This window comes from Sceloporus undulatus, chromosome 2 (assembly GCF_019175285.1).
Source record: "Sceloporus undulatus isolate JIND9_A2432 ecotype Alabama chromosome 2, SceUnd_v1.1, whole genome shotgun sequence".
NCBI lineage: Eukaryota > Metazoa > Chordata > Lepidosauria > Squamata > Phrynosomatidae > Sceloporus > Sceloporus undulatus.
This window is the reverse complement of record NC_056523.1, coordinates 302455111-302477478: the sequence shown is the minus strand read 5'-3', so window position 1 is coordinate 302477478 and position 22368 is coordinate 302455111. Positions and strand designations below refer to the sequence as shown.

The 22368-nt window shown below is 38.8% G+C and overlaps 1 protein-coding gene across 1 annotated transcript in view; it reads left to right on the top strand.

The window, feature by feature from the left end:
- Positions 1-22368, top strand: part of ITGA1 (integrin subunit alpha 1) — a 94307-nt gene that overhangs the window by 18529 nt on the left and 53410 nt on the right. Inside the window, exons 2-9 of the mRNA XM_042451259.1 lie at positions 6350-6470; positions 6685-6797; positions 8136-8224; positions 8816-8930; positions 13657-13784; positions 15649-15797; positions 17303-17453; positions 21565-21730. Coding sequence (XP_042307193.1) covers positions 6350-6470; positions 6685-6797; positions 8136-8224; positions 8816-8930; positions 13657-13784; positions 15649-15797; positions 17303-17453; positions 21565-21730 — 1032 coding nt within the window. The remainder of the gene's footprint in view (positions 1-6349; positions 6471-6684; positions 6798-8135; positions 8225-8815; positions 8931-13656; positions 13785-15648; positions 15798-17302; positions 17454-21564; positions 21731-22368) is intronic.

Here is a 22368-nt window from a genome sequence, read left to right as displayed (position 1 = left end):
ATAATTATTATTAGTATTAATGCAGGGCAAGCAACAGTGAAAACTTGCAGGTCTAAAACTACTATAGCAAACATGATGTCAAAAAGTATTATGAAACAAAAAATAGTGTTTATTGAAAAGCTCATTTTCTTTTTGCCGTTTAACATTAATTGTACCAAGGCAATAGTCTTGTACTCAGCTAGGCCTAATCCCCACTGAATTCAATGCAAATCACTCCTGAGTAGCATGTATAGGATTGCACTGCTTGGCCCCATACAGACTGCCAACATAAAGCTGCTTTGGGACACTTTGGAGGTATGCTGTTTAATGTTGCATGCACCCTAAGAGTCTGGAAGCTGCGCCAAAGCCACGCTCCAGTCCTTAGGACTAGATCATGGCTTTGGTGTGGCTTCTGGATTCGTAGGACGTATGCAACATTTAAGCAGCATGCCTCCAAAGTGTCCCAAAGCAGCTTTATTTTGGCCTGTCTGTATGGGGCCCTAGTCTTTGCAGAAGGATGAAATTGCTGCTTTCTACCTCCAATTCTCAATGTTCTGCGTGTATTGAGTGATGGTATTTTATTCAAAACATACTGCCTTTTATCACATTTGATTCCAGGGTAAAGGCAGGTTACAGCATTTAACAGTTTCTTAGTGGTGGTAAGACTGAAGTGTCGGGGGTGGTGGTTTTAAATTGTTGAATGTTTTAAAGTTTTCAAAATAGATGTTCACAGTTAGAGAGAATAGGCATGGCTGGATCCAATGTGACTGCTCTGAATGAAAAGAGAATTGCATATATGAAAAGGGGTATTTTTAGACTAGAGGTAGGTAACCTGCCAGAAGTTTTGAATTATCCATAATTCCTTACCATTGGGCACTTTGGCTTTGGGAGTTGAAATCCAAAGTATCTGGAGGTCCATCTGGAAGCCCATTGTACAATTTAAAAGTATGTATGTATGATATTTTACCAATCATAGCCTTATTATCCAATAACTATATCCAGTGTGGTATAGTGGTTTGAAGGTTGGACTAGGACTGTGGAGATCAGGGTTCAATTCCCTGCTTGGCTGTGGAAACCCACTGGTTGATTTTGGGAGAATCACATGCTCTCAGCCCCAGAAACCTCATGATAGTGTCACCTTCAGGTCTCCATAAGTTGAAAATGACTTCCAAAGACTGCAGGCAATGTTTACAGCACACTCACTCCTCCATTATAGTCTTGCAAGACTTCCATGTGATAAGACACAGTGGCTATTCCCATCTTCACACAGTGGACTTTGTCACAGAGTTGGATTTGAACTGGAGATGTCAAAATATTTCAGTTTCATTTTACTGTGTTTTTTAATTCAGTCTGCATTTTCTTGCTGTCCTTGATTCATATCTGGTTACATGACTGAGGTGGGATTGGAGGGAGGAGTTGGGTGTATTTTGGTATGCATTTTTCCTAAATAATAGACTTTACGTGTATTTTTCTTAATGTATGCATTTTTTGTAATGCGTGCATTTCCGCATTGACTAAATCATGTTAATACAGTTTTTTCCCCAAAGATATACATAGAATCATAGAGTTGGAAGAGACCAGAAGGACCGTTTCAAGCTGTACATTTTATTTGTGAATATGTTATTTCTTGTTATTTTCCAGTTATGGAAAATCAAAAGATACTCATTAACAATCTTATTGACCACAGATGAGGTGCATTCATTTAACAACAATTACTATGAGTTTCTTTTCCATCCCTAATGAAAACCCATGTCTCCTTAATTCTCATTCACTACAGTGACACACTGGCTCTGGTTATACAGTTGAACCAGTTACAACTGTATCCAGCAAGTGTTTTTTCTAAATCAGTTTTTATATGCTTACAAGAAGATGTCAAGCCTTTGCTTAGTATATTTCTCAGTTACTATAAATCTGTGACCAAAGCATATGACTGCATACTCCAGTGAATAAAGCCTTTGTTCGCTGGACTTGATCAACGTCTAATACTAGATCTGACATGTCTTAATTATGGAATTTAAGGCTTTTGCAAGATCCATAGTTCTGATTTACTTCAGCAGAGTGTTGTGAGTTTTCTAATAAAAAGAATTTGAACTTTTATTTTTTATTGGCATTTGTCCAGGATGGCAGTTTCTTCTTCTGCAAAGGCTAAAGATTAAGGCAGAGAAGCTAGAAGAAAGTTTAAACAAAAGTTCTTTCATGGATTATAGGAATAAATAGACACATTCTGAATTCTTAGCTGGAAAAATGGAAAGCTTTGTACAAGGGTTTATTGGAAATACTGGTGTTTAGCCAACTATGAAATTAATAGCCATATGAGTTTCAGTTGTGGCTTTTATAAAAAAAAACCAGTCCTGATAATGTTAAAAGGACACTAAGATCTTCAGGCACCAATTTTCAGCTGGCAATAATGTGATACAGATATACTACAGTATATACGAATGTCTTTAGTACCAAAGATTTTTTGTAGCAATGGTCAAGAGCTCAGAGGAGGGATGTGGGCAACTGTGTTGGGCTAGGGACCACTTTTGTGTCCCTGGAACCTTGGCAGTCACACTGCCAAAATGCATTAAAAAGCCAAAAATTGAAATGGACAGAAGTTTAAGTCTGGTTTTGAAAAAAACTGTGTATGTGAAGGGAGGTGTAGTTATAAACACAGGGAGACACAAAATTAGGGCATTTCCTCCCCTAACATGAACCCACCCGCACCCCCATTATTACATTTTCATTCATTTTTCAAATTTCTAGTGATGTGGAGAGTGAAACCTTGAAATCTGTTTGACCTAGCACTTTTCTATTTTCTGCGTTTGTATTCCCTTTCTGTGGAAGCTTAAACTGCATTCTAAATGTTCAACAAGTTTGAAATTACTACAAGGTTAGACAAGAGGCTACCGATAGAACAGAATATAGAGAAACAGAATGGTTCCCAATAGGCAAAGGGGTTAGTCAAGGCTGCATACTATCATTTATTTGTTCAACATGTATGCTGAGAATATCACAAGAAGAGCAGATTTAGATTCAGAAGAAGGGGTGAAGGTAGCAGGAAGGAACATCAACCAGCTAAGATATGTGGGTGACACTATAAAACTTTGGAAAAATTACTGAAGAAGGTAGAGGAAGAAAGTTGAAAAGCAGGCTGAATGCTGCAAATAAAACAAAAATAGCATCCACAGAAGAACTACATAAATTCAACTTAGACAACAAGGAAATCAAAGTACAGTAGTTAAAGATTTCCCATACCTTGGATAAAACATGGATCAGAATGGAGACTGCAGTCAAGAAACCAGAAGACGACTAGGAATGAAAGAACTAGAAAAGATCCTAAAGGGTACTTCACTCACCATGGCTGAGAACATAATGTGTTTGCCATGAGCACATGATGTCATGGATGCTTATAAAGTACCTTTTTAATCTTTTGTAAAATAATGGAGCTTCAAAAGACTATTCAAAAGCACCATAACAAGTTAAACTTTGTGTTTAATAACTACGGAACACCTTTTGTTATGATGGGGAATCTCGCTCTCTGTCTCTGTCTCTCTCTGTATGTGTGTGTGTGGAGAGAGAGGGGGCTTAATTTTTCAAATATCCTTGAGATACAAAAGGTGAGATGCACAGTTCCACATCCACATATATCCGCATCGTGCTTGCTTAGGTTCTGTGAAGGGCAGTCCACAAAGTGCCAGCAGTAGAAGGCAGGCATTTCATCGTGACAACTGTGCCCCTTCAAAAGGTGTTTTATCCACAACAATGACCCAAAGTAGTATTTTTCAATTGAAAAGATCCTAAAGAGCCTACTTTTGTATTTACCCTAAGTATTCTAATACCTTCCTTTGCACATGGTGTTGTTTTTGGATACATAAGAACTCACACTCAGAAAATGGGTTTGCTACTAACATACAGGATAAAATAATTCATCAACTTCAGATTATTTTTCCATTTAAAAACAATTTTTGTTGCAGATGGTTTAGTTATTATAATTTTATTTTTTGTGTTCTAGTTAAAGCTGTTAAAACATGAAAAGAGGCTAAGGGAAGTTACCTTTTTGGACTACAGATCCCAGAATCTCCAGGTGTCATGCCAGCTACAGATTCAATAATTTGAACCTTCAAAATAAAACCAGTCTCTAGATATGGGGCTGTTGGCATTACTTTTGTCAAAAAAGCAAAGCCATCAAAATATCTCCATTTAACTTCAGTTATTGTCAGTAATTTTTAGAGTATGTGTGCACATAAACATGCACAATTTATGTATATGTGTGTTTTCTCAAGGATCATAAGACCACTAATAGAGGCAGGCAGACTTTTACAAGCAATAGTTCTGTTCTATCAGCTTTGACTACTGTAAAAGGCACCGAAAGACTTGATGAGTGCATTTGATATGGGTTTTAAAAAACATGAAAGCTGTATCAGTTCATTACTGAACATACAAAGAGCTCTGCTGCATCAAACCATATCCATTGAGGACACCATACTACTACTCAGTTTGGGGTAGCCTAAACTTTTTTTACTCTGGCTAGAGTCAAGCAACTCTGGTAGTTCATCCTAGCAGCAGAAAGCAGTGACAGCTCAAGCTATTCCTCTCAAGCCCACAACCCACCATCCTCTTCTGTTGGATGGCATAGTTGTATAAGTCACAGCCAGTCCTGTATTCACCAAACTACTGTATTGCTACCCTCCAATTCAGTGGAGGATATAAGAATAAAATGAAACAGTTAGTGATTTGTTAGGATGGGATGGCTGGGTGGGGAGAGAACAGGTCAATGGATATTTTGGATCATTTGCCTCAAACAGCAAGATCTCTTGGATCAATGGTGCTCACAGTGGCAACCAAATGTTTCCACTAGCAAGACAACAATTTATATATTATTTGTACCACTCTTCTCTTTTCTAATAGATATAGTAGAATTGCAGCCAGGATCTGTTTATCTTTTAATATGCAATGTGCAGCTACTTAGCCTGAGCCATGGAAATAGGAGAGGCTAAGATAATCATGCTTGGTAAGGTTAAAGGCAGTAAGAAAGGAAGAAGTTAGATAAATGGAGCCACAGCCCTGAGTCTGCAAGACCTGAGCAGGGTGACTTGGAGGTCTCTTATTCTGATGGTCACCATAAATTGAAGTTAATTTGAAAGCAGTTAACATCAGTGGGAAAAAATACAACTAGTTATGGTTTTCATATCCACATTATCTAAAATTATGAATTGAGTTTAGTATTTGGTGTGCTCACAGAATGTAGAGCAGTGAATACAGAAACTGTTGGTGAAATGTTTGGATCAACATTTACACTGAAGTTTCCAAGCAGAGTATTAGGTCCTTTGACCACAGGTAAGAGAAGAGCAGGACCTGGTTCTTTCTCCCTTTCCCAGAGGTAGCAGTGAATGAGCTGTGGCTATGGAGTCTTCCTGCAGCAAAGGCTAAGAGAATTGTGAAGATGAATTCCTACACATTTAAATTTTCTTGGAATTTCAGTAGGACCAAGAAATAGAAATTCCAAGTGGTCCTTTTTATATAATGAGGTGCCTTTCTGATCACACATGGACAACAAGGATACTGGCAAAGAGGGAGTGTGATGATTGGCCTTAATACAGAGCAAAGTTGGAGGATGAGGGTTAATGGGATGAGAGAAAGAGCAGGAGGGAGGCAGGATCCAGAAAATAAAACAAACGTCAGTTCAGTATCAGAAGGAAGATAGAAACATGGAGAGAAGAATTATGTCATCTTAGTGAGAGAATAAGATATGGGAGAATTCCCAACTGATGCCAAGGAGTAGTACAGTACTCAATTTGAGTTGACTCACAGTTGGATTCATTGCTGGAGTCAAACAGAACAAGCTAGACTGGTTGAACTACTGGTTCAACAACTGGTTGAAGGCACAAGCAGAGAAAGAAGGAAGCTCAGTCTGACAAGCTCCATCTGCATAAGAAGCATGCCTTCAAAAGTCTCTTCTTTTTTTATCCATAAGCTAAATAGTGAACATTGAACTAGACAGCTATATTACTGCTGTACAGCACCATGTACATTGATGGCAACTTTATTGTTATACAGACCCTGCCATGTATACCGATGGTGCTATACAAAACAATAATAAATAATAATATGACTCAACCCAGTTCCACCTGCTACCCAAATTTTCCCATAGGTTACTGCAGAGTTCTTTGTATTTGCAGAGATCCTTGTATTTGGTCCAAAAGAAGCATGGATATATGCTCAATCACACTGCTAAGTAGCAAGCTTAATTCAAAATAATCCAGTTGTAAAAAAGAGGGGCACATATCTCCTTGCAGATTAATCCACTTCCATATTTGCTGAGGCATCCCTAACCTTTCTTGCTTAACACAACTATGCACATTTTTCCACATATTTTTTTCTTTCACAGCTGTGCTGCATCTCACTCTGTCTTTCAATGTTGATGTGAAAGATACAATGACCTTCAGTGGCCCAGTGGAAGATATGTTTGGATACACTGTTCAGCAGTTTGAAAATGAAGAAGGAAAATGGTAAGATGATTTTTTATATATCATCTCACATGTACACACTTTCCCAAAAAACTATAAGCAACACAAACCATTGGATCTCCTACTATAAACATGCTTCTTTTCTGTTGATATATCATCCTACTGATTTTGTTTAATAAAAGAAATAATCCCTTAACTGCAAGAATCCTAGGGTGAAATTTCCAAGAAGATAACTGTGGTTTCCTTCCTTTTGCAGGGTGCTTATAGGGTCTCCCTTAGATGGTCAACCCCAGAAGAAAATGGGTGATGTGTATAAATGCCCTGTGGGCCAAGGCAATGGTTTGCCATGTGTAAAATTAAATTTGCCAGGTAAGAGAGCAAAGGATGTGTCAGAAATTAGAAACAGAACCAGCACAGAAATAGTGAAGGCCTTGTCTGCATTTTCTTCACAACTCTTGTGTTGTCATCTTAGCATCACTTCACATATCAAAAGTCTTTATGTCCAAAAGAGCAACGGAGAACACATTTATTCTCTCTTGGTCCAAACCAGCAAGATCAATAGTAAGAAAAAGGATTTCAACTAAATCTTAGAAAGAACTTCCTGATGGTATGAATTGTTTTAACAGTAGCACAAATTGCCTCAGAAAGTGGATGACTCTACCTAGTTAAATTTTTTTGAATTGACACCTCCCAGGAATACTGTGCCTATCGAGACACTTGCTGCAGTGCATGAGAACTCAAAGTGTGTAGATTCACACACTCTAGCCCTGCTTCTCTGTCTGTATATATGTGCCACTTCATATGAGTCCCCAACCTTGTCATGTAAAGCTAGCAGAACTCTGGGAACCCATAGCATTCAGCTAATATGCAAGCAAGCATAAGCGAAATGTCTCCTCAGACCTCTGTTAGTCAATGCAGCAAAGTTAGGGACAAAGGGCATATGTGTGTGTCAGGAGATAAGCTGAGAGGCCTTTGGTAGCAACCAACCATGATAGCTTTCATGTCTAAATGAATACTTTCAGTCCAAGGAGAAGAGCCAATTTCTCAATGAGCATTTTCCCCTTCCTTTTACTTGCTTTATTTGACAATGCTGAGCTTTGGACAAGAGGAGAAACTATTTTTTCCCTCTTACCTACAGAATCTTCTTTCACCTTCCATGATAGTAAGGCCCTATTCCTGCAATCATACCAAGGGACTTGTTCTTGCACTCAGGTTGGCTTTAACAACCTTTAACTTCATGAGTCACTTTACATATAAAGGAAACTATCCTTTCTCATAATTTTTCACCACTCATGCCCTTATAGAAGTACTATATATGCTGCCAATCTCTTTATATCAAATAATCTTTCAATCTAATAGCAGAATCATATAGAGACTGGAAAGTTTATTTGTTCTAAGGAGCAAGTTTCTGTACATCTTTGTTTCTTGCTGTCACTGCATAGCTTGTCTGACATTTTCTTTGAGGTTCAAGAAAACTATGTGAAGCAGTGTCCCAGACAAAGTTTCTGGGATGAGAGCCAGGCTTTTGGCTTGAGGATCAGAATCCTAATCAAGAAAGAAGAGGGAGGAGGCAGGAAATAAAAAAGAACTGTGGTTTGTTTTTTTTAAAAAAAATAAAAGGTTGGATCTTTCAGTTTAGAGAAATTGCTGAATTTAACAGCTTCTTTGCACATAGACACATACTTAACATTTTTTATCTATTTATAGCTAACACGTCCATTCCTCAAGTTGCAGAAGTAAAGGAGAACATGACCCTCGGATCCACTTTAGTGACCAATCCCAAAGGAGGCTTTTTGGTGAGTACACAAGCATTTTACACAAATATATGTTGGTACACTACACCACAAAACAGGCACCCTGAGTGGTTGTGAATGAGCAGCTAAGTGCTGTGTGTGGGTGCTCCCTCTTACAGAAGGAGTGGCTAAACAAACCATATCTGTTTATCTGTTGTGTCATCTGGCAGCCAATGTCTCTGGTTTATTTCCTCTCAACAAAATTGCAGAAATAATCCTGGCTTTGTTCTTAGCTTCTTTGTCTGGCGATGCTGGCGAAACGTCAGGAAGAAACTCTTCTAGAACATGGCCACATAGCCCGAAAAATCCACAAAAACTACTTCACCTACATTTTGATATTTTAAAATAAAATAAAAAACCCTGATAAAACTGACCTGGACTCAGGTAAATATGGACCGGTTCCAGTCTGTAATTTGTCCATGGATCATTTCTCCTGCTTTTTAGGGGATATTCATCTTTGTGCCCATTGCCATATACTTTACCATTATAAACTTCAAACAGCAGATTTTCAGACATTTTGAGCCAGCAGAGACTGGCAATCATTATACAGTAATCTAAATTATTTAAATTACAACTTTTTCTTCCTTTCTGAAGGCATGTGGGCCTCTTTATGCTTACAAATGTGGACGCTTGCATTACACAACTGGCATCTGTTCCAATGTCAGCTCCACTTTTGAGGTTGTCAACTCCATTGCCCCATCTGTACAAGGTATGTGTATGAGAAGGCTGCTCTTGTATGTGTTGAAATTATTGAGATCAAGGGCGACTAATGTATACAGAGGGATGTGCCAGAAGCACAGTCTATTTGTCAAGGCTACCAGCATTACCAAGTTAAGTAAATGTTATCATTATCTGTATATTACCTAATTGCTTGCTGCCTCTGGAATTCATTTTTGCATAAACAGAGTTTGGGATGCTATGTCATGAGCAAAGTTCCAGCTAAAAATAATCTGCAGAAAGTCACAGTGAACTAAGTGTCTCTTTAGATCAAGAAGACAAATGACTTAAGACACCCTCATAAACTTGCTTTTTTACATCTCATTGTATAACTGGAGCATAAGGGATGCCACAAGTTCTGCTCAAGTTTTGATTAGAAAAACAACATTTAGTCATGATGACTCTCTGCTCTTGGTAATTGGCAAGTGGTTGGATTCTGGGCTTTCCAGGCAGAAGGATATAGACATCACTTGCATGCACAACTCAGTGTCTATATTTGGGTAGAGATAGATCCCAGAGGGTGGTACTTTGTGGCTGCAAATAAGAAAAGATTATTTACTATTATTGATTGATTGATTGATTGACTGATTGCTTTTTTCCTAAACAGGACCCAAAGTGGCTAATGCTGTACATTAAAACAAAATTTCATATATATATATATATATATATATATTTAAAAAAATTAAACAACAGTCCACTAAAAACAGTGATTCTCAACCTTCCTAATGCTATGACCCTTGAATACAGTGTCTCAGTTCCTAAGACCATCAGAAATATGTGTTTTCCGATGGTCTTAGGTGACTCCTGTGAAAGGGTTGAGTACCGCTGATTTAAAATCATTCATTTAGAAGAGTAAAAAAAACCCACATAAAATCTATTACATATTAAAAACCAGCATATCTGTTCCACTACCCCAACCAGTTAGAAGCTTAAAGTCTGTTTAAATAAGATATTTTTGCTGCTTTTATTCCTAGTCACCTCAAAGCCACAGAAGATGTGGCCTAACCTTTCTGGCTGCACAAATCTTCCATGTATAAACACCTATAAACAAATGCACACCTATGACTCTAACATTTTAGCTTCTCTTCCCCTTCATGATTTTTTTTTTTTTACTGTCTTACTTCCAGTGGCTACAAAAGCTAGTACAATTAAATTTGGGCCTCACAATAACACCTGAGCCTACTTAGTATGCTACACAAAAAGCAGCTTTTTGAAGTGGCTTTCCCAAATTTTAGTATACCCAACACCCTCCATGCTATATATGGAGTTTCCATATTTTCATATCTGGAGCCAGGCATGTTCTTAAGAGGTCACAATGACTTTTGGAACACCACAAAACATTCCCATGGGAAGAGCATAGACCCAAAGATAAGTGAAGGACCCCAGTAATACAAAGATAAAATCTGAATGGGTTTGCTGATTGCTCCCCCCTCCCCCCAGGTTTCTGCATGTCCTCTTGCACTTGAAACAACAGCAAAGGCAAGTAAGACCATATTTACCACATACCCCGTGCCATGTTCCCAGCCAACTTCCTTGTGCATTTATTTTGGGGTTGTCCTAAATCCAATCACTGTTTTTGTTACTCCAAAGTTAAAGCCATCAGCCGTTCAGGAATCCCATTGTCTCCCGCCCAAGTCAGTTTGTCTCCATCCATTTTGAGCTTTCAGCAAGCAGCCAAGACGGCACTGTTTTATAATCAACATGCAATTAAAACAATCTCTAAATCCAAGGTTGGTTTTTGGGATTGTTTTAATTGAATGTTGATTTTTCAAACTGCTTTGTACATTGTTTTTAAATGAATGTATTTATCCATTGTGCATCACTTAGTTGGGCTAAGAGGTGATGCATATTTTATTAAACAAAGAAAAAAAATTCATGGGAGTTGGGATGCCCCACAAATGCTACCATGGGTGTTAACTGAATTTTGTGGAAGAACAGAAACAAACTCAGTCTACAGGATCAGTCAGTACTGGAACTTTTTCTGAAAAAGAGATAGAAAGTTGATTTGGTTCTTTCCACAGCAGGCAGTGGAAACATATGGTTTTGCTTCCTCCTTTCTTTTCCTTGCTCCCTGGCTGAGGGCAAGTATAAGTAATGCCAGACTTGTAACCATCTTTCTTCAATTTTTCTGAGTCATGCTTAAGGAGACCGGAACCATTATTTTCTTGATTTAGTACCATTTCAAATTTTACATAATTTTTGCTTCTTTTGCATGTGAGCCATCACAGCCATTCCACACTTGTCAATGTAACATGAGAGCCAGGAAACCATACATATTATTACTTTCAGCAGTTCCTCCAAACTTGAAAGCGCCTCTTAAAAAAATTACTGGCATTTCTTGTAATGACATTGTGGGCTACTTGCTTATTCATGTGATTACAAATTCAGGGATGGCTGGAATGAGTTGCAATCACTGAAAAAAAAACAACAGCTGCCCTAACTCTTAAGGAAAATCATAGGTAATACAAAATACCAGTATAAATGCTGTCAGAAAGCACGTTTGTTGTTGCTGTGTGCTTTTGAGTTGTTTCTGACTTACAGCAACCCAAAGGTGAACCTATCACAGTGTTTTCTGGGACTGAGAGTGTGTGACTCACCCAAGATCACTAAGTGGGTTTTCATGGCTGAGCAAGGAATCAAACCCTGGTTTCCTGGGTTAGTGTGTGTGTGTGTTCTTAAGAACCAGGAAAGACAACTTTGGGGTTTGACAGACCACCCAAAAGGCTCCCATTTTCACTCCGGAGGGATGCTGCAGTAGCCAAACCACGCAGCATCCCTCCGGAGTAAAATGAACCTGTGAAAAGCAGGTTATTTTTGTGACACGCTCTGCATGTCATAACTGTGCCTGTCGGCGTCCATGACGGAAGTGCAGCACCCAGAGGTGTGGATGCGGCACCACACTTGCATCATGTACATGCACCCTGTATGGATGGCACAGTGTAAAGATGGCGCCGTCCATACATGCTAGGTCTCCAGAGCCTGCGGATGCTGCACACTCCGGAACCCTAGAATTGGCCCCAGGCTGCCATCTGTATTGGGCCTATGAATATTATTCAATCTTTTAAACTGGGGGAGGGAGTGTTCCCTTCCAGAAGCTACTGAAATAGTACTGTCCATCATGTCTCGCCACTGACCAGGCTGGCTATACTCAGTGAAATTGAAATATTCTCAATTTTGGAACCATGCTCTATAGAGGCAAAACATATTTCAAAATACTCAAAATATTTGAATGATAGAAAAGGAAAATACTGGGGAAATGAGACTTTTCACAGTTTGGAACATGCTGAGTGGTGATTTCTGGGAGTTCTCGTCCAATAATAATAATAATAATTCAAATTTCCTAATTCTGTTTACTATTCTAGAAGTTCATGATTCAAAAACATGTGTTTTTCAACACTGCAGATGTTCACCTTTCTGCAGAGGACAGTGGGGAAAGTCAAATGATGCAACAGAGTGAACAAAACAAATGCTCTTCCCTTATATTGTCTGAAGAACAAAATATTTGGAAAAGGTTCTTGTTTCTAAAAGGCCTTGACTTCTAGCAGCCTGGGAGCAAGCTGGAGAACGAGCAACTCAGTCACAGTCCAAGAAGGGCTCCATTTAATCTGTGAGGTGTGAAGCTTTTACAGAGTGAAGTGTTGAGGAACCATGCTAATCATTCATTAGTTCATTCATTCATGTCTTTCTCCCAAAATGAATCCCAGGGTAGCTTACAAGTCTAAATCAGAAGTCATCATATCAAAGCATTCCAGAACCATGTAGGCTACCTTCATTACTTTGTCTTGCTAGGTTGAAAGCTGCAATACAAAATAGGGATGTACTTGCATATTTTATTACCCTAATGTAAAGAATGCTTCCCATCCAAAAAGCTGTCAACCACTGTAAGATTTTTTTATTCTCTAGCAAAAGAAAGATCAGCACTTCTGCACTTTTGTTCTGTTTTTGTGCCCAAAATGTATTTTGTACAAAATTATATTGACTCTTTTTACTCAGAATGTTGTGTTTGGAAGAAAACACAATGTATGTAGCAGAAAATACAAAATGTATATTTAAGAAGTGGATTTTGCACAAAGTAACAAAAAAAGTTCCAACATTTGGGGGGGGGGGGGGAGAGAGAGAGAGAAATCTGTTTTCCAATCAACAGTGGAACAGAAACCCCTGCCTCCACCATATCTGTTACATATTCGTAACTACCCAAAAGGAATTCTTACAACAATTTTGAGAGGGATTTAAATGAAAAGAGAGGCATTTGGGGGTAGTGGGGGATTTCTTGGGATGGGTGGTCATACACCTTTTGCCCTACAAATCTCTTTTGCACAACAATGGTAATCTGTCGGGGATGCTTTGATTGAGATTTCCTGCATGGCAGGGGGTTGGACTGGATTGCCCTTGTGGTCTCTTCCAACTCTACGATTCTATGATTCTATGAACAACAACTACAACAATGGAAATTTCAAAATTTGGTCAGGTTGGGGATCTTTTGGGGATTGGTAGAGGGGCTTCAAACACTTTAAACATTTGAAAAAGGGGTTACACATGTCCCATGGGCTGCACTTTTCCCATCCTTGCTGTCAGCACCGACAGCAGTCCCTCTTAGGTGTTCCTTCTAATCAAGGTCAATCATCTCTATTGGAAGAGTGCTGCTTTAGTTTGAGTAGAAAAGTTATGGCATTATTAATAGCTACTAAATAGCTGCTTCCTTATCATTCATTTTACAGAATGCAAGACTCAGCTGGACATTGTCATAGTACTTGATGGCTCCAACAGTATTTACCCATGGGAAAGTGTTACTGAATTTTTGAACAGTTTGCTGCAAAATATGAATATAGGCCCCCAACAGACACAGGTATGATGAAGCAAATATTAGAGATATTTGATGATGCACAGATATCAAAGGTGGGTCAAGTGAGCGATATGAGAGTGAAACCAGACAATATCATGGTTTTGGTAGCTGTGCACCCTCAAGCAGTGATAGTATGTGATTTTCCTCACTAGCACTTGAACTAAGAATGTTGTTGGAATTGTGGCTGGAGGATGTTGCTGCTGCAATTTGCAGGATGAATACATCAGTAGAGGAAATGCTTAATATCTGTGACAAAATAGCAGACTCCTCCATTTGGACTTTGTTGCTCATGATGCTCCTCCTTTTGACCTGGGGACCCCCTCCCTTAAGTATGTGTAGTTGACTGTAGAGGACGGTAGGAAAAAGCCTTACTCATTAGTAGTGGATTCCTGCATGTCTCTTGAGGTACCTTTTGACTCCCTCAGTCTACTATATATTTTCTACTATATAGCAATTCCTATGTTTCATTGATGTGAACCTGTATAATCATAATCATAACAATACCAATATTTGTTACATTTGTAACAGTAAAACATCTATGCCACTCTGCTCCTCTAAGACAGCTTCCATTCCTCAGTTCAAGTGGCAATAGTGAGTGCTAGTAAACACAGACATTCATATTGAAAGGGCTGGGCCATAAAACTGATTGAAAAGCACATCTGCAAAACCTAAAATGCAAGCCGGTGTAGCCATAAAAGAAATATAACTAGATAAAAACTGTAGAGGCCTTATTGATCATCTGTGTCTCAACCTTATGGGGCTTTTAATAATAGATGAGTCAGCAATAAATATGCTAAATCAAGGTGCGTTATCACCCTACAGCAGCCATGTACACAAAGTATCAAAGCCAAACATAAACTTGAAATATGCTAATGGAACATCATGTAGATCACAACTAGTCAGGATGAACCACCCATTAACATTTAAGCAAATGGAAATGGGGAGAGGGAGTCTTGCTTGGAAATATTGCATATCTTCTTTTTTATTTTGTTTCAAACTTTTTCTAGAAGTGAGGCTGGCAAGCTATTAAAGTGAATCCCATGTGTTGTGTAGTTTGTGTTCAATAAACATGTGTATGCACAACATCTTCCAGATTTATAATTCTTTATTTTGTTATTTAGTTAGTTGCCTATTAAGTTACTAATAAAATATTTCTAATCCATCCCATATTACAATACAGGATACAATCAACAATTCTCTTTAAAAAATAGAACAAAGTAGCCAGTTTAATATAATTTAAATGTTAAGAGAGCCAAGTATAGTTTATTGGTTTGCATGTTGGACTATGACACCAGGAGACCAGGGCTCAAATCCCAAGATGGCCATAGAAACGCATTAGGTAGCCTTGGGAATGTCCTTCTCTCAGCTTAGTGGAAAGCAATGTCATACCTCCTTTGACTAAATCTTGGTAAGAAAATGCTATGAGAGGGTTACTATAAGTCAGTGTTGACTTGAAGGCACATAACAATAATACAACCACTTTACATGACATTGCTGAACCTAATGAATATATATTCAGGGATAGGCATGCTTTGACCATACAGCAAAATGAAACAAAATCCAAAATCCACAAAAGAAGAACTTTATTAGCTAGCTAAAATGCACAAAACACATAATGCAATATTTCAGAGGTCCACTGGATATAAACAATTCAGGTAGCCAATCTGTGGTGACTAGGTAGCTTACAGAACTGCCGTTTTTCTTTGAAGGTATTCGATGTATGAGGAATCTTTTCAAACAGGGTAACAGTTGTTTAGTTGAAATAACCTGCTTGGCTCAGTTAGATTAATTTTGTGGTTGCTGCTCTCTAAGCCATCATTAAAACATTGTGGTGAAACCTATTTAAACTGAAAATTATGTACTGCAGGTTGGGATTGTTCAGTATGGAGAAAATGTAACCCATGAATTTAACCTCAATACATACACAACTGTAGAAGATGTGCTTGTTGCAGCAAAGAAGATTGTTCAGAGGGGAGGACGTCAAACCATGACAGCTCTTGGAATTGATACTGCAAGGTAGGTTCAAACCATGTTGTGAAAAAGCATTGGCCTCATGTGCTATTCTGTTGGTTTGTTACACATGTGCCAACTGTTGATAATTGAGTTTGGGCTCACCATTGACTGGACTAGAAATATGGTGAACTTTGCTAGATCAAACAAAAATTATGTCTGGTCTGGCCTACTGTTTCCCAGTCTCATTTCAATGGGACTTACTTCTGAGTAGTTATGGAGAGTAGTGCCTTCTTCCTACACTAAAAACTACTATGTGGTTGGAGGTAAAACAGTGGACACAAAAGAATCACTTGATCCAGTGAATATAAGGCCATTTTCATTACTTTCTTGAATCATTTTTCTAACTAGTCACCACCTCACCTCTGAGGGAAAACATCCATAAAGGAGGTAAAGACGGAATGGCTGCACAATGCCTCTTCATTGGTATTATAAGAAGCTATCCATTAGATCTTCTAAATGCTCCCTTTTCTAGAGAATCATTTCCAGAATTCCAGAGTCAGCGTGAACATGGGTTGTGTTGGATGATGGCACCATGGATGGATGATGGAGTCTGGGAATGTTAGAGTCTAAAAAATAACATCCACGTTCTGGAAAGCATGCACAGTGTTAGAGCCTTAACACATGCCAAAAGAAAGACAAGGCAGAGCAGCAGAGAAATGGCTTTCTCCTTGCTCCACTGCATGCTGTCATAGCACTTCCATTCTTCTTCCCAAGGGAGATAGTTGTAAAATCTTGCCTTTTGCCAAACAGATTTTTCCAGCATGACACAAGATACACTTTTACAGCAGCTTTGGGCCACTTTGGAGGTGTTCTGTTTAAATGATGCATGCATCCTAAGAGGCTGGAAGCCACACTAAAGCTTCACTTCAGTCCTAAGGACCAGAACACAGTTTTGTCATGGCTTCTGGCCTCTTAGGACACATGCATCATTTAAACAGCACAAAACCTCCAAAGTGGCCTGAAGGTGCTTTATTTTGGCCTGTCTGTTCGGACCCTCAGTCTTATTCATTTCCTATCCAATTCTCATCGTTCCCATCAGTATAATAATCTGTATTATAATAGACTTGTATATGCTCCCTATAATAGACTTCTTAATGCATTTCACTTACACCTCATTTACAAACCCTTCCGGATAGCTACAAATCTTCCCTGGCCCATTTTCCTACTCTTTCAATGACAATAAACAGTGAAACAACACCTTCCCCACTTTCCTGTGCAGGAATATTCTAGAGATGCTGTAAGAGTACATAGACTTTGGTTCTGCAGATGTAACATTAGGTTGTAATGAATAAATGCTGAATGCTAACTATTATTTTGCTTCATGTTTTGATATGCACTGCTTTTCAGACTAGAAAGCCAATGGGATATAATGATTAGAGTTTTGATCTCATTGTGGAAAAGCAGGATATAAATGTAACCACTAAAACAACTAAAATTAATTGTAGCCCTCAGTTCATATAATGTTATCAGATTTCTAATTCTGCTTATCTGTTTCTGTACCTGCTCAGAAAAGAAGCTTTTACAGAAGCACGTGGTGCACGCCGAGGGGTACAAAAAGTAATGGTAGTTGTGACTGATGGAGAATCTCATGACGATTACCGTCTGAGAGAAGTGATTCAGGATTGTGAAGATGAAAATATCCAGAGATTCTCTATTGCTGTAAGTGATGTATTGACAGAAGCCTACCTTTTCTTTGTTTGTCTAGAAGCACAATGCATCTATTAGATGTCAATCATGTAATACAGAGAGCATATAAAGCACTGTATAAGAGCCTGCAAAGTAAGCCATTGGTACTAAATTCATATTGTACAAGGCTGAGAGAGCAACTACCTAAGGCCACCTAGTAAATTCTTAGCTAAAGCATAATGTGACCTTCCTAATGTATAACTCACAATGTAGTCACTACACAGCCCTAATTCACATAGGCTGATAGAATTGGATTTGGGGCTTGACAACAGTTTAGCAGAGACATGCTCAGTTTTACAACATGCTCAGTTTGACAACTGAAGGTTTATATGGCTCAGGAGTGGGAACCAGCCCTACAGATGTTGTTAGACTACAATTCTGAGCAACCATAATCAGCATAGCTAATGGTGAGGAATGCTGGGAGTTGCGGTCCAACAATATCTGGAGGATTACCTGATCCCAACCCCTAGTCTACCTGAATAGAGGAGTGTACCTACTCATGGGAGGTTCGCTTGGCCTCCTTTTTGTTCTCTTTTCAACAGTGGGCAAAGACCTTTTTATTTTGAGAGACCTCTGATTTTTAATTGATTTTTCAGAAGGGTGTGCTGGACTTTTATCTTTAATATGTGTTAAACATGTTTTTAAAAACATTTAAATTAATATTAATAAGATTGGCTATGTAATTTTTTATCTTTTGTATTTGTTGTTTTAATTACATTCTGTTTGAAACTACACTGCAAACCACCTTGGATCCCATATTGGAACAAAGATCAATTATAAAAATAAATAAATAAATAAATAAAGTCAGATCACCAACTAACCCAATATTGTTTCTTCTACTTGTCAACAACTCTCTAGGTGCTCAGGGAAAAAATATTACCCAGCCTTGCAACCTTAGATTCTTTTTGTTAGAGATGAAGGAAATCAAATCAGGGACTTTTTCTACAGTGTAAACCACACGTATTAACACCAAGCTCTTTCATGAGGCAGTATGAAATTCTTACTTCAAGCAATGGAAATGTGTGTTTGGGAAGGGGATTTGAATTGCACCTCACTAACTGCTTTCGAAAGTCTTTCATTGCTTTCAGAATCAATTAACCCTTCCTTATCATTTTTCACCTATCTTTTGCTGCTCTTGAGTCATGTGTTACTGAACCTGGCAACTCATGGTTGGCCAAAATGCCTCTGATGAAAGTTGACTCTAAACCTTATCCCTTTAAAGTGCTACGGGGTTTTTGTTGTTGTTGCTTTGCAGCAACAGGTTGTCAAAAACTTTGCTTTGAAAGTTGTACAGGCATAAGCCCTGTATGCACAGCTAGGAACTCTGAATGTTCTCAATCCATGTGTCGCCTCTCATGTTTGTTCAGCCTTGACACATTTTAAAAGGTTAATATGTCCTTCAAAACTCTTTTTACCATTCACAGTAGGGAGCCTATCTCTGTATCAGTTCCTGGTGTTTATCTCCATCTTATAGCCTCCTATTTTAACAAAACAGTTGAATGCACTCTTATTTTCTTTTTATCTCTGACAACAAACCATCCTTTTGGGAAAGTTATTTATTATTATTATCATTATTAACATTATTATTTATTTATATAGCACCATCAATTTACACAGCACTTTATAGGTACAGTAACTGAAAGCAGTGGGCCCTGCCAGAGGCATACAATCTAAAATCTGTGAGGGAAGGAAGGAAAGAATCATAAAATAAAACTATACAATGCAGTTATAAAACAAACTATCTAGGTAGAATACAAAAATATATAATGTAATATAAAATAAAAAGAGCCAATGTGGGATAGTGGTTTGAGCACTGGAGTATGACTCTGGAGAGGGGTTGAATCCTGGCTCGGTCACAGAAACCCACTGGATTTGGACAAGTCACACTCTTTAAATCTCAGAGGAAGGCAATAGCAAAACCTCCTCTGAAAATAGGGTTTTTTGTGGGTTTTTCAGGATATGTGGTCATGTTTTGGAAGAATTTATTCCTGATGTTGTTTCTCCTGCATATGTGGCTGGCATCTTCAGAGAATAGTGGTATAGAGGTATGTGGGGTATATATACTGTGTGACCATTTGTCTGCTGGGAAAACCTGACCCTGCCCTTCCCCCAGAGGGGGATTCCCAGCAAATAATGGATCACTAATTAAATAGACACAAATCCTCCTCTCATATCCTCTCACCCTGAGACCTTGTCATTCACCAACAGACCAACACACAGATTAACATGTAAATCACTTCCTCTCAGCCAAGGGTCACACACACCATGCCACCATTCTCTGAAGTTGCCAACCACAGATGCTCGTGAAACGTCAGGAATAAATTCTTCCAGAACATGGCCACATAGCACCCCCCCCCAAAAAAAAACCCCACAAAAACATTCACAACTATGAAAGCCTTCAACTCCTCTGAACAAATCTTGCCAAGCAAACCCCATGATAGGGTTGCCATAAGTCAAAAATGGCTTCAAGGCACTCAGCAGCAGCAGTATAAAACAAAGTAACCTATACATTTAATCAATGTTATATCCAAATGCATCTGAGGAAGTAGACTTAAGTCTACAAAGGCTCATTCTGCCAACTTCTTTCCTTCAGTTGTCTCAAAGGTGTGCCAAGATTTCTCTACATACTGATTCTATAGACTGACTCATCGATATCTTTGGACATTAAATTAAAGTTCCAAATGCTTTAGAAAACAAAGGTTTTTTATTCAGATTTAAAAACAGCAAGGGAAGGAACAGTCTGCAAAAAGGGAGGTGATTCCAAGAGTATGGAGCAGTGATTGAGAAAGTGTTGTTGCTTCAATAGCAAAAACCTGCTTTAATAGCAAGTAATTCACTACTAATTGTTATATGTTTATGCGACAACATACAGAAAGGGATGGTTGTTTTCCTGTTAGGGGAGCACTATGTCCATTCCAGGTGTTGAAAAGAGCTATCGATTGTATTAAGCCATGTTCTTGAAATAGACTGAGCACCTTTGATAGCTCCATTAATATTTCTATTAAAACCTGGAGGGCATTTCCTGCCCTACTGATGCAGAAGCCACCAGCTGTGACTTAACTGCTTGGCATGGACTCAGAAAGTTTCAACAACTACAGAATTTCAAAGTAACACTTTGCCAGGGAGTAACACTTGTGGAACTTTTAGTCAGGGAGATCTCCATTTACAGAAAACTAAGCCTCTTTAGGAAATTGATATGCTTAGCCTCAGGCTTCTCCCAGTCTTAATGCACACAAGAATGAATCCATAAAGCACGTTTTCATAATATGGATTTTATGGACAATTTCAGTGCTCAGCTGTCCCTAGTGTGATTGCATCTTTGGAAGAAAAACAAGCCCTCCTTTCAGGTGGTATACTGTTCCCCACAGTTAAAACTACCGTAAGACCAACAATGACACGCTGTTGCTAACTTACAACCATATGTATTGCTGTCTTGATGCCACCACAATATTGAGGTAAAATTGAACCAGCAGGTCAGTCAGTTTCTCAATGTGAAATGGGGCAGGAGGTGTTAGATTTGCCTCAAGCAACAAAATGTCATGGCTTTGCAGAATATCTATGGCGCTTTACAGACTGCCCAAAAAGGGTGGTCTCCCGCCACCCTCATTTGTCGCATGAGGGAGCTGCAGCGGCCAAACCGAGTGGCTCCCTCACGCAACAAAAAGAAGCTGCAAAATGCAGCTTCTTTTTGCGGAGCCATTATGATGCTGCAAAGCGCCATTGGCGCACTTGCGGTGTCATAATGGTGCCGAGAAGTGCGGATGCTAAGCGTCCGCTACGTCAAAATGGCAGTGCCCGTGTAGAATGGGCATCGCCATTTTGTACGTGCTTGACACGTACTAGGGTTAGGGGCGTCTGGAAACGACGCCCCTTCCTAACCCTAGTACGTGCCGAGTATGTACTTTTTGGCGGTGTGTAACCCGCCTATGATTTCTTTTCCAATGCCGTATCTTCTGTCTTCCATCTCTGCAATTTCCCATATTTTCCTGTAGTTGTGAGGCTTCTTTTTGAAACGTTACATATCACATGACTTCTTGATGGGTTCTTGTATGTGTTTTCTTTTCTTTTTAAAAAACCTCTATAGATTCTTGGCCATTATAACCGAGGGAACCTCAGCACTGACAAATTAGTTGAAGAAATCAAATCAATTGCCAGTGAGCCAACTGAGAAGCATTTTTTTAATGTCTCTGATGAATTAGCCCTGGTTACTATTGTTGAAGCTCTGGGAGAGAGGATATTTGCCCTGGAAGGTATGTTTTCTTTTTCAGTTTTGGTTTTTCTTTCATCTTTAACATGTTTCAGTACTGACTTTGTGGTAAATAAAGATGTTCCCACTGCCAGATTTCCCCGTTATGGATTTTAGTCAAGATATTGATATCTAGAATTTTTCTCCAAGTTCAATAATGAAGTTAGCCTTTTAAGTCTTTAAAGATTATATGATTGTAATAATGGCCACTTCATTAAAGACCATGACAAAGAATCCATTTAAGAGCAATCCTGTTCTATCGGAGCTTGGAAATGTTCTTCTTCTTTGAACTACAAATCTCTGGGCACATTTTGTGTCTTTATTCTCTTGATGGTGAAATGTGTGTATTGACCAAACACTGTGTTATAAAGGCAAAGCAGGCCTCTGGTACAGTCCCCACCAATTGCTTCAAATTGTTAGATGCAGAGCTGCTAGATCAATTCAGTCATACACGGGATACCCAAAATTTGTTGGACTGTATGTATTAGTTGTTTCCAGGCTGAATTTTTACTGGCGTCTTTTTGCTCCCGGGTACAGGACTTACTGTGACGTAGCCTTGCCATTTCACATTGTGTTCTAGTTACATCTTTGTAACCTCTATTACATTCCTCTCTAATTGCAACATTGCGCAACTGTCAGGGG